Genomic DNA, 12,385 nt, shown 5'->3' with positions numbered 1-12,385 from the left:
TTAAGAAATACCCTTATTCGTCAAAAGCAAAAAGTCCTTGGTCCTACTTACCTTGGTATCCGTTCGACTTAAAGGTAAATCTCTTATGAAGTTGACTAAAATGCCCGACAATAATGCCCGCATCCCCATAAACGTCAAACTTATTCCACACTTTTTTCAACGTAGAAATCGCCAATTTTTGCGAAATACCTTCGGGTTTTACGTATTTGGGTTCCGCTTTTGGTGGTTTTTTCCTTTGATCGGGTGGAATCCATTTTCTAGTGGGTACTGGGGGGTAGTTTATTACAACCTTGGGACGAGGTTTTGCCTTGTGTTTTCGAAACTTTTTCGCACTATAATTGTAAATAAATATATACAACTTAAATGGGCTTGCCCAAGTACTTACCCCATGTTATTTATTTAATTTTATTTTTACAATAAATGCACTAAAATTTAAAAGAAAAACGCATAATTTTGTCGAAATCGAACTAAAAAAAGTGACAAATTAATTAAATTGAAGCTGTCAGTTTTTACTGACGGCAAGAGATTATTTGTCAAAACTTCAATAGTTTTGTATCAATTTTTTAAAAATTCTTGTTTTCTGACCTTTTATGGCGAATAGCAATAACAAAAATGGAAAATCTAAGGTACGTATAGAAATATTTTAGTACTTAGACCTAAATAATGTGTAAATCTTTTTAGTGACAAGACTTCAAACAATGGATCAGACGATGACTCCTTTACCGATGACCAATATCCGAAATTTGAACCCACCATGAAGTTTCCAGATCCAGTACAAAATCAGAAAAGGAAAGATAGACTTTTCTTCAAAAAACCGTTGGAAGTTATCCCAGAAAAATCCAGCCTAATAAGTACAAAGATTGTACCATCTATGGGGTAAGAAATTTAGTTTTATTGTTTGCTACCATAGGAGAGGAGTCCCTGTAAGGAACAAATTAAGCCCACCCTTAAAAACAGGGAAGATCTGAAGTACCGGTAGTCGGAATTTTGAAATTTTTGTGTTTTTTTTTTTTAAGTTTTTCCCACTTTTTTTGAAGAAATGTTGAAAATCCCCTTAAAAAGGTCAAAATATTTAATTTTTTAGTAAACGAGTATCTGTAAGGAATAAACTAACTGCTCTCTTAAAGAATGGCGAATATCTTGAGTACCAGTAATCGAAACTTTATAATTTTTGTTTGTTTTAATTTTTTTCTGACTTTTCCTTATTGAAATTTGGAAAATCCTCCTTTAAAAAGTCAAAAAGTTTCAATTTTTAATAAAAGAGTGCCCGTAAAGAACAAATTAACTTATCTTATAAAGAATTCTCATTGTTTGCTCTTATTGTATTGGGTGAGTTTTGTTCAACTCAATTCAATTCTTTATTCATGTTCTTAATGCTACAAATACACACGTCATAGTTATGGGAAATTTGAAAATACAAAAATACCATACAACTGATTATTACTCAGGGTTAAAACTGTAAGACACAGTGTTAGATATACTTGTAAAATACTGATTAAAATTTGGCATGGTGAAACAATATTCATTTTAAATCATAAAAACACACAGAGTTTAAGTATTTATCAAAGGAGTAAAATTAATAAGAATTCAACAGATCCCTAATTGAAAAGTGGAAATTAGAAAGGGCCTAAGTGCCTTTTTTCCGAAATTAAGTTTTTTTACATAGAAACGTTCTATGTGCAGAGAAAAACAAACCACCGAGAAGCGACAAAACCCGCATTTACCGTTGATTTTCTGAGGTCCAATTTTGGTGACCTTGAGCGGGCTTAAATGACTGGCGCTACATATAAAGTAACGGAGAAAAATCGTTTTGGCAATTTAATAGTTCCGTACACGGAGAGAAATACGACAATTAATAGATTAAAAATTTTTTTGGGAATTTGAAATCAAAACTATTACATTATTTTACTGTTGGTATAGTTAAGTTATAGGTATACCTAAACTATACCGGGTGATACAGGAAACAGGGAACACGCAACAACTTTTTTATTTTTCAAGATAAAACAATTGAATACGTCAAAATATGCCTTTATAACCATTCTATTGACATACCAAATTTCATTTGTTTATCTTGAAAAATAAAAAGTTATTGCGTGTTCCCTTTTTTCTGTGTCATAGTGCCAACTATAGTGCCGGTAGTAGCCGGTATAGTGCCAACTATAAAAATTACCATTTAGGATAAATAATGTAAAACAAAAAATCTTCTAAACAAACTTTTATTTTTTCAGGAAATAATATTGGCTCATTGTATAATGAAACACAAAAATACATTGGCAATAATTGAATTAAACCTAGGTACATTTATACATTCCGCAAAATTTTTAGTTTTCGAACATTTTTATCTTTATTTGTTTTTAAGACCCTATTATTATATTTAATGGTGTAAAATATTTTCAACCTTATAAATAATTTTAAGATAAAGGTTTTTGGAAAATGTGCACAAGGGTGTTCATAATTAATAGTTTTCATTATGTTAAATAAATTGTTAGATATTCCCTGGTTTATGCACATTTTCTCAAAATTACAATTGAATATTTCCTCTAATTTAAATATATATGAAATAAACTCTTCTGGAGGAGATTGTAAGCCACCAAAGTTACATATACTGGAATTATAAGCCTTAAAATGAAGAAATAATCTATTTATATCCATTTCATCACACATTTTGCCGAAATTGGTGCAGGTATCACAGTTAATATGAACTTCAAGTGCTCTTTTCATAATATAGCCACAAACATACCGAAAGGCATTTTCTGTGGGAATATGGTCGGTCCTATCACTATAGTTTTGAAGTGCAATACCTTTTGCAACTTCAAATTTTTTTTCATTGAAAATTTCGGGTATATTGATGGATTTGACGTTCATCAATATACTATCCAAATCATTTTTACAATTCATTCTTTCCGAATGTAAGTAATTCTGACAGAACAGCTTTTTAAACGCTCTTTGGAATTGCAGTGGTGTTGGATTAACATTATTCCCACTTTGCTGCCTTACAGCACCAAAGAAGTTTTCGATACAATCTGTATTTAACCTCCTAGTCTTGAGATACTTGTAACCCAATGTTGATAATTTTTCCCATATTTTAATCGTGCTTCTGATTGTAACCATCCAGCAATTACGAAATTTCACAGAATTTGTGATATCTTTATTGCTAGAGTTACAAATTTTTAATTTGTTTAAAAAAAGTAACATCTCATGGAAAAATTCTATTTGGTATGGTGATCCATCATAAATATTTTTAAATTTACAAGGATCTCCCAAGGATATTGAGTTTAATAAATCAAAGAGGTTATTGAATTTCTCAATTACCTCTATGGTTCCAAATGCATCGGCAGGGAGTGCACCTACAGTTACATAAGTATTCATCCCACTTGCCACAGTATGGCTAAGAACTTGGCTAGCGAGACCTACTTTCATTTTTTCAAATGTTGAGGGACATATATGGGAATCTGTCAACTTTGGGGCACATCTATAAAACTGTTGTTTATCTGCACGATAGAAATCATTTATGAAAGTCCATGATGTTTTTTTTTTCGTCAAAGTGAAATGAATGATTAAATAGATTATTTCTTGTTACTTTGACTAGATGACATGGATCAAAAATATATAACAAGTTTTGGTCTCCGAATTGAAATTCTGGGTTTTCATGTGTCACACCTAACAATTTAGAAAGTTCAATAAAATTTGACCCCATATCACTAGCAATACCTTCTATTTTAAGTCCAATTTCCAGTAATTTAGGAATAAGCTCCCCCATAATAGTTTTTAATTTGGAGGCTTTTAATTGTGAACCTACTAAAAACTACGCTAAAGGCTGCTTCCAGGAAGAATATAATCCTCTAGCCATAATAACTAACGCATTTTTACAAATAAATGGTTCTTCGGTTTGTTCACCAAGATCTGCAAATCCCACAATTCTATCTTGTGTAACGTTAAAAGCAATATTAGCCTTTAAAGATATTTCATCAATGCACAAAATGCAATGCTTGTCTTGCTCAAGCAGGGTGTTAAGTTTGATTTGAAGAGCTTTATATAAAACTGCATTATTAATACCAGGCTGGCAAGAAATATTTTCTGTAATTCTATGCAATTTTTTGTTGGTAGAGTAAGCAAACTACCTATGAATTTATATGCCTTGGGGCTTAAAAAATGCAATGTTAAGGCAAATTGTTTTAATTCCATAGAAAATCTATGAGATTTGCGTCTCTTGCCCTTTAGTGCCACATGAGTTTTAATAACACATGCTAAAGGTTTACTTAGAAATTTGTCACATAACCTGTTAAAATCTCTTACATCAGGATCTTCTTTTTGGCGTGCTTTAGCAGTTACACCAAACTTTCTCATTTTTTTAATTTGCAGTCGAAGTTTTCGCTTTCGGGGAGTGTTACTACTCAGCTGAGAAGAAGTCTGAGTAGAAGCTGACGGAGAAAGAAGGCCTGGTGGAGAATTCTCGGACGGTTTATCTATTTCGATAGATAGGAGGTTGCCGAGGGGCTCGCACACTGAATATTGTGAAGTGCTTGGGCCTGCAAATAATAAAAAAATGCTTTAACATTTTAAAACTTTACATCTTTAATATGAATAAAATCAGAAAGTAAAACTAATAGACTATATGGTAAACTAAAATAAATTTGGAAATTCTGCTCAGGTAAAACTACCTATGTATTTGGTTTTCAAACTTTAAATAAATTATAAATAAGTGATTGTGACGTTGGTTTTCATAGAAATGGAAACAAAGACAAAGGGTATTATTTTACCCATTTTATATGGGGTCCAGACATTTTGGTACCTAATCCTAATCCTGGTACCTGTTCCAGACAAGTCTTGTATAACCATTTTATAACAAGACCTTGTCTGGGCCTTGTTATAAAATGGTATAAAACTAATTAGGGTTTTCTGAAGAATAATCCATTCTTACTGAAAACTTATTCCAACCTACTAAACTGAAAGAAGAGAATCTTACCAGAAAAAATATCCAATAATGGGTGTTTTTCAGGCGTCTTAGTTCTGTCATAAGGAGAATTTTTTTCGGCAATACTTTGCTGGGCCAACGTTGCTGGTTTCATAATTGCAGGCTGTATTAAAATATCTAAAAAGAAGAAATATAATATATACAGAATATATTTTTATGTGCAAAATAGGGTTTCAAGCATAAAATTAATATTAGTTAGTAGGTAAAAATTATAGTTAAGTTAACCCATCAAAAGCTAACCTGATAGAATTTTTATGTCCTTTTCCTTTGAGACTTTTTTTGGCGGTCTTTCCTCAAGCTGTTCACCTTCACAAGTCCTTTTTGTGGGATTAGGAAATAATGTTGGTAACGCGTTAGGTAACAAACGCTTTCTTGAGGGCCCTGCACTATAAAACTTCTCATCAAAATGGTACTCACAGAGCTTATAGTTCCTGGTTAGTTGTTCTCTAGGTATCGAAAACAAGTCTGTTCTATAGCAAGCTGCCAGCCATAACTTGGCACTGAAAGTCATAAAATTACACGTTTAATTCAAAAGCTAAATTTATGTATTTTTTTTAAATTACTGCATAGATAAATATCTCATATTACTGTAATTACGAATTTAATGAAAAATAAATAATGAATTCCTGTAATTACGAAAAACAAAAAAAGAAACAACTTATTTTGAGTGGAAACAATTAAAAGAAAAGTTGAACTTACCGATCTTCTTCCTGCGGAAAAGCAAAGAAAGAAACACCACACCCTGTCTTTGAATGACATTCACGAAAAGCACAGGTATAAGGCATATTATAAAAGTTTTTAATAAAATAAAGAGCACAATGACAACACACACAAAAAATAAACACAGAGAAAAATTCAGACAACACTTGACTAGACTAAAGTAGGCGTCGGATATTACCGGACTAACCGACGGCTGGGAGAGGACCGGCAATAAGACAGGTATACCAAATAAGCTCGCACATGCGCAAGAAAAATTGGTCCCGGTTTTGTCCCTTCTCGGTGGTTTGTTTTTCTCTGCTATGTGCATGCATGCTTTATGTCCTATGAAGGGTTCTAAGTGCCAAAATTACATTTTTACCTTTATAAGAGTCCCTCGTAAATGTCGATAGTTTTATGTGCGCAAGCAATTTCCTTAGAAAGGTCCTAAGTCCATATATTTATTACCTTAGTTATGTCTAGACATTTGCACGTGTACGTTGTGTGTGATAATTTCTTGATTTGAAATACATTATAATGGAAGAAACCCAAAGAAAAAGGAGAAGTAAAGGCAGTGGTTCATTTAGAAGTGAATAGAGTCGTTTAAAAACAAATAGTACGTCATACAAAACTTATAAAAAGAAGATAGTACCTGAAAAAACTATCCAGAACAGCAGGTATGGAATACAAACTTATTAGCTATTTTCGCGGAGATTATTCCGAACCGGTTCTCAACGCTAAGGCAAGAATTATACTAAGAAAATGGTATGTGTGTTGACGTTGGCCTTAGTGTTCAGAACCGATTCGGGATGATCTCCGCGTAAATAGCTACTGTTTTCTTTTCCAGTTATAACTTTGTTTATTTTTTTGTAGATTACATGCAAATGTAAGTTCAGCTGCAAAGGTGTTACCCACGAAAGAAGACGTTCTCTGTTTAAAAAGTACCATGCACAAAATATGAAAACACAAAGCATTTTTCTAATGGGGCTTATAAGTATTTGTGATGTTCAAAGAAGGCGACATGGTTCGTATGAGGATGAGCAGAATAGCAGATGTCAAGCAACAATATATTACTCACTTCTTAATGGACAAGGAAAATTTGAACGGGTATGTAAGAAAACATTTCAGAATACATTCGGCGTTAACGATAAAAAAGTACGGGTCCTCATTGAAAAGAAAAAAATGGGTGAGACCTGTTATAATGATAAACGTACCAGACGTGCTGCTCCAAAATTTTCTGAAGCTAATCGTCTTCTGGTAAAAAAGCATGTAAACATGATACCAAGGAAAGTTGGTCATTATTCAAGGGCCAAAAAAATACCTTAGTCCTGACTTAAATATCCACAAACTGTTTAAAGCTTTTACGCAATTACACCCAGATTCGTCAGTCACATAAAAATTTTATAGATCTGTTTTCATCAAGGATTTATCCAACCTAAGTTTCCACAGACCACGAGTTGATACGTGTAGCACATGTGACAAACTAGAGTGTCAAATTAAAGCCAACATTAAGTCAAGTCAATCTGCAAAAGATCAGCTGGAAATCCATCATCGAAAGGCCGAAAAGGCAAGAGAGATATTAAAGCAAGATAAGATTGAATCTCAGGATTCCACACTATTGAACAGAAATTTCTTGTAAGTGGCCATAGTTTCATGCCCTGCGATAGAGATTCTACTTCAGTAGAAAAACGGAAGAAAGTATCTAAAGCATTTGTACACTCAGACCTCCAAGCAATAGTAAAATCAGCAAGGTACGCTCCACCTTTTAATGTTGTTGACGTGACTCCACACGGCTTTTGGGACCTAAAACAAGCGGCGGATGAGTATATTAACACTACCAAGTTAAATATCAGTAAAGCTACAGTAATAACGATCGAAGCTACGAATCCTACACTTATTGAGATAGAAAGTTCATTTTCTGATTTTGAAGAAGGGATGCAAGTTAATGTTTTAAAGAAAGGGAAAACTTTAGCTGGACTCAGACAGGCTAATATAGGGTGTCCATCTATAACCTGACACATTTTAACTGCTTATAAGTCAAGAACGGAAAATGACAATAATGTGCGGTTTTCACAGAACTTCATCAATATTTTTAAAGTTTTTTTTGACAGTGTTGCCAAGTTTCGAAATTTACCTAAAATAGGAGGAAAAAAATTGATGATTTTCAAAGGCCGATTTCTCAAAAATTTTAAATGTAACACCCTGTACTTTTTAATTTCACGTGAAAGTCTGTTAAATCCCCTTTCCGAAAATGTATAAATTGTCTTAAATTCATTATTTTTTTTTACAGAGCCAATTTTAGTAAATGACACCTTTTTGAAAATTTTCCTACAATAAATACCTATTAAATAACATTCTCGGTATCAAGTGACAACAATAACAATTGTAGCTTGTCAAGGAGACTGTGAGTTGCACAATTTGTTTTGTGGGCTTCAACTACTGTCAAATCTTTTTAACGTCATTCGTTGGGCAGTCCCAATAATTTGATAATTTGTATTTTTGCATTTTTTAGAGATTTTGAAAGGTTTAAATATGTTTACCACCCGGGAAAGGGCACGTTGCGTGTTATTATTTAGTGAATGCAAATCAGTTACGCAGACGAGAAAAAGATTTAGGCTGATTTTTGAAAGGGCTCCACCATCACGCAATTCTATACTTCATTGGGTACGTCAATTTTCCCAAGAGGGTACAGTTAAAAGAAAAGTTAGAACAAACCTAAATGCACAAGATAATCTGTTGGATGATATTTTGCTGGTAAAAGAAGTGTTGCCCTTAAACAATAACCAAATATCTATTAGGAAGATAGCTCAAACAACAAATATGTCAAAAAGTAAAGGACATAAAATTCTAAAAATAATTAAGTTTAAACCCTACAAAATTCAAACTTTCCAAAAAATAGAAAATCGCGCCTTTGAAAAAAGATATTTAATATGCGAAACACTACTAGATCTTTTTATAAATAAGCCGGATACCAATTTAATAATGTCTGATGAGGCAACATTTCACATCAGTGGTCGAGTAAATAAGCATAACTGCCGAATTTGGGGAGATGAAAATCCTCGAGTGTATAACGAATTCGAAAGAGATTCTCCCAAGCTGAACGTTTGGTGTGCAGTATCGAAATCTAAAATTTATGGGCCATTTGTTTTTCAAGAAGCAACAGTGAATGGAAACAATTACACCGATATGTTGGAACCATTTTTTTATCCTTAACTTCAGCAGGATGGAATTTTAGACACGGTCTACTTCCAGCAAGACGGTGCACCACCACACTTCTCCAGGGTCGCAAGGGATTCCTTAGATATTACTTTTGGAAACAGATGGATAGGGCGAGCAGGTCCAATCGAGTGGGCACCTTACTTACCCGATCTAACCATTCCAGATTTTTATATATGGGGATATGTAAAAGACCGTTGTTACAATCCAACCCCAAGAAATTTGGATGAACTGCGCAACAACATAGTAAACGTTTTCAACCAAATTACACCGCGAATGCTACAAAACGCCTTCGGCAACTTATTTCTCCGTCTACATTTGTGTTCCGAGCAAAATGGGAGTCATATTCAGCAGCTAATTTATTAGTAGTAAATTAAAATTAATTTCTTCAATTGTTTGTTGTTAAAATTGTTGTAAATAGTTGTAATTTATTACATAGAATAAATACTTTTTATAGACATGGCAATAGCGCAAATTATGCAATAGCGCAAATTATTTAATTATGATCATGCTAAAGTGATACATAGGCAATTACCAGAAAATGTTCATCAATCACCGAATATGTATTCTAGAAAAATTTTCAAAAAGGTGTTATTTACTAAAATTGGCTCTGTAAAAAAAAATTATGAATTTAAGACAATTTATACATTTTCGGAAAGGGGATTTAACAGGTTTTCATGTGAAATTAAAAAGTACAGGGTGTTAAAATTTTTGAGAAATCGGCCTTTGAAAATCATCAATTTTTTTCCTCCTATTTCAGGTAACTTTCGAAACTTGGCAATACTGTCAAAAAAAACTTTAAAAATATTGATGAAGTTCTGTGAAAACCGCACATTGTTGTCATTTTCCGTTCTCGACTTATAAGCAGTTGAAATGTGTCAGGTTATAGATGGACACCCTGTATAATGAAGCTGCCATCAGAAAGCAAGGTATCGGAAAATAAAAAGGTACAGTGGCGGTCACATAAATAGCACATCCTAAATTTTGTAAATAAAAAATGTTGTATCAATTATTATAAAGAACTAAAACCCCATTTTGAAACTTCAATCCAATTCTCAGTTGACGTGTCTCGGCGATTTTTTTAAAAAGTTTTTATAATGCCTTTTTGTCACCATTAAAAAAATGTATAAAAATGTAACTTTTTTCTGTGTAGATTTAGATCAAATTTACTGGTCCCATTCGAAAGAGCAGGAAAAATTATATAACCCTTGAATATTTCATGACAATTGACCAATAAATAGTCTAGATATAAAATTTAAAAAATGGCAAAAATAGCGCTTTTTTCACGATTTCTGCAAAAATAGGCGATTTTTGTCATTTTTAAAATTTTATATCTAGACTATTTAAGGTTCAATTGTTATGAAATTTTCAGGAGGTATATAATTTTTCCTGTTCTTTCGAATGGGATCAGTAAATTTGATCTAAAATTACACAAAAAAAGGTACATTTTTATAGCATTTTTTAATGGTGACAAAAAGGCATTATAAAAACTTTTTTAAAAAATCGCCGAAACACGTCAACTGAGAATTGGATTAAAGTTTCAAAATGCGGTATTAGTTCTTTATAATAATTAATAGAGAATTTTTTTTTTCAAAATTAAACGTGTGCTATTTATATGACCACCACTGTATCTCTTCGAAGCATGATTCCTTATCTTAATCAAAATCCAGAACACCAACGTTTTTATAAATAGCTACTTCAGATTGAAGACAATGGTTTAGAATAAAAAAAGAAGTAACATGTATTTTATGAATATTTCTATACTCAAAATCAGTTATGGCACTTAGGCCTTTCCCTAATTTTACTTGTTTAAACATTTTTATTTTGTAGTAAGAAGTTTAGTTTGCAATTTTTTCTTAAGAAGTAGGTCTTCCGTTTCAGTTTAAATGCATAATACTTAATAAAGCTTTACTTAAAAAAGTTCTCTGACTTTTATTTAGTTATTTAGTTTTTCTCTATTATCTCAAAACCTTTTTTTTGGCACTTAAGCTCTTTCTAATTTCCACTCTTCAATTATACTACTACTACTACTGCACAAACCTTAGAACATTGAAAAGCTAGAATTAGCATACCGTGGAACTAGAATTAGAAATTCCTAAATAAAACTGCAATACTCTTTAATATGAAGTTGATCTTCAACGTTAAATAAATGATGCATTTTGAAGAAAAATGTAATGACATGACAACGCCGCTTGATCTCATTATTGATGTCACCGACACAAGGAATCACTACCAGTGACGTAGTCAAAAAATATTTACATAATTAATAATGGAGTATGCTTTAAATATAAATAATATAAACGTTTGTGATCTATTTATGTGTTTTTTAACGTACTTCATTAGAGTAGAGGTACCTAATAAAAAGCATTTTTAAGTAAATTAAATATTTGTTAGTTTTCTTAATAATTCATGCTTTATGATACATATTCTGCATAATTTTATTGCATTAAACAAATATCAGTTTTATATCACATCATATCACAAGTGTGGTGACTTCTTTCAAAGGGACAGCATTGTTATATAAGAAACTAATCTACTGTATTGAATATACATAATAACTATAGATAGGTGTACATATATAGGTATTATCCCATTTTTTTGCCAAGACAACAAAAAAACATGAAATAAGTCTTGTTAATAAAACCATGAACAAAACTCCAATTTTTTTTTTATAGTCTATTAATAGTCAAGTATTTTCAAAAGAATATTTCCATTTAAAAACATATTCTTAAAAAAGTATTTCACATTCAACTTTTTTGTAGGCATATTTCTAAGATCCCCTGTTCTACGTATATGAACACGGTTCCCCCATGATGTGATGTTATGAAAGTATCGATATTTATATATCCATATTCACAGTTTTTGGAAGGGTTGGAAATAAGAAAGTTAATAATTTTGTTTTAGTTTAAAGATGTATATCTATTTCTACGTTTTGTTTTTAATCCAAAATCGAATACAAATAATTTATGTTATGTGTTAATATATAGCTGAAAATATCCTCTCTTAGAAATATTTTATGTAGACTTGACAACAGAGAATCAGTAAATATGTTTTTAAACATAACAACCAATAAGTGTTTACTCATAAGTTATTAACATATAAATTAAGTAAACACTTAATTCGTTGTTACTACACTTATTGGTTTGTTATGACGACTGGATTAACATATTTCTGAATTTTTTTTTGGGATTAATCAGATTTCCAAAAGAGTTCTTTATTACTTGCTGGTTGTACAATTGAAAAATACTCCATTTGCCATTAAGAATCAAACGAATTTCATGTTACTCAGAAATGAAGTTTCAACAGACTCCAAGGATAATTATCCTGAAATCTGATACACTTCTTGCATCATATATACTAGCTGTTCTCTGTGGTCAGATTCATGATATTCCTATATAATTTAAGAAAATTTGACCCTTGATACTCCCAGAGATATTAAAGTTTTTTTTTCTAATGACAAAATGTTTCCGAGAATACAACTCACATCATTGGTAAAAG

The 12,385-nt window shown here is 31.8% G+C and overlaps 3 protein-coding genes across 4 annotated transcripts in view; 1 reads left to right on the top strand and 2 right to left on the bottom strand.

Moving 5' to 3' along the window:
- The window catches only part of LOC126747451 (uncharacterized), a 54,551-nt gene extending 54,028 nt beyond the window's left edge, over window positions 1-523 (bottom strand). The window contains exons 1-2 of the mRNA XM_050456111.1: window positions 386-523; window positions 52-332 (exon numbers count right to left, since the gene is read on the bottom strand). Coding sequence (XP_050312068.1) covers window positions 52-332; window positions 386-390 — 286 coding nt within the window. The 5' untranslated portion in view covers window positions 391-523. The remainder of the gene's footprint in view (window positions 1-51; window positions 333-385) is intronic.
- LOC126747459 (uncharacterized) overlaps window positions 464-12,385 on the top strand; it is a 48,333-nt gene continuing 36,411 nt past the window's right edge. For both annotated transcript variants that reach the window (XM_050456128.1, XM_050456124.1), the window contains exons 1-2: window positions 464-626; window positions 682-876. In XM_050456128.1, coding sequence (XP_050312085.1) covers window positions 613-626; window positions 682-876 — 209 coding nt within the window. In that variant the 5' untranslated portion in view covers window positions 464-612. The remainder of the gene's footprint in view (window positions 627-681; window positions 877-12,385) is intronic.
- LOC126747548 (uncharacterized) lies at window positions 4,880-5,546 on the bottom strand. Its single transcript, XM_050456273.1, has 2 exons — window positions 5,216-5,546; window positions 4,880-5,092 (listed from the first exon to the last, which is right to left on the bottom strand). The coding sequence occupies exons 1-2, from the start codon at window positions 5,484-5,486 to the stop codon at window positions 4,929-4,931; spliced, it is 435 nt and encodes a 144-aa protein (XP_050312230.1). The 5' UTR covers window positions 5,487-5,546; the 3' UTR covers window positions 4,880-4,928.

This window comes from Anthonomus grandis, chromosome 2 (assembly GCF_022605725.1).
Source record: "Anthonomus grandis grandis chromosome 2, icAntGran1.3, whole genome shotgun sequence".
Classification (NCBI taxonomy): domain Eukaryota; kingdom Metazoa; phylum Arthropoda; class Insecta; order Coleoptera; family Curculionidae; genus Anthonomus; species Anthonomus grandis.
This window is presented reverse-complemented; position numbering and strand designations above follow the sequence as displayed.

What these genes read in the sequence shown, in the direction of transcription:
- LOC126747548 (XM_050456273.1), bottom strand. Translation starts at nt 5,486, where the DNA reads ATGACTTTCAGTGCCAAGTTATGGCTGGCAGCTTGCTATAGAACAGAC. An exon ending in GGACATAAAAATTCTATCAG is followed by an intron (nt 5,093 to 5,215) that starts GTTAGCTTTTGA and finishes TCTTCTTTTTAG; the next exon opens with ATATTTTAATACAGCCTGCA.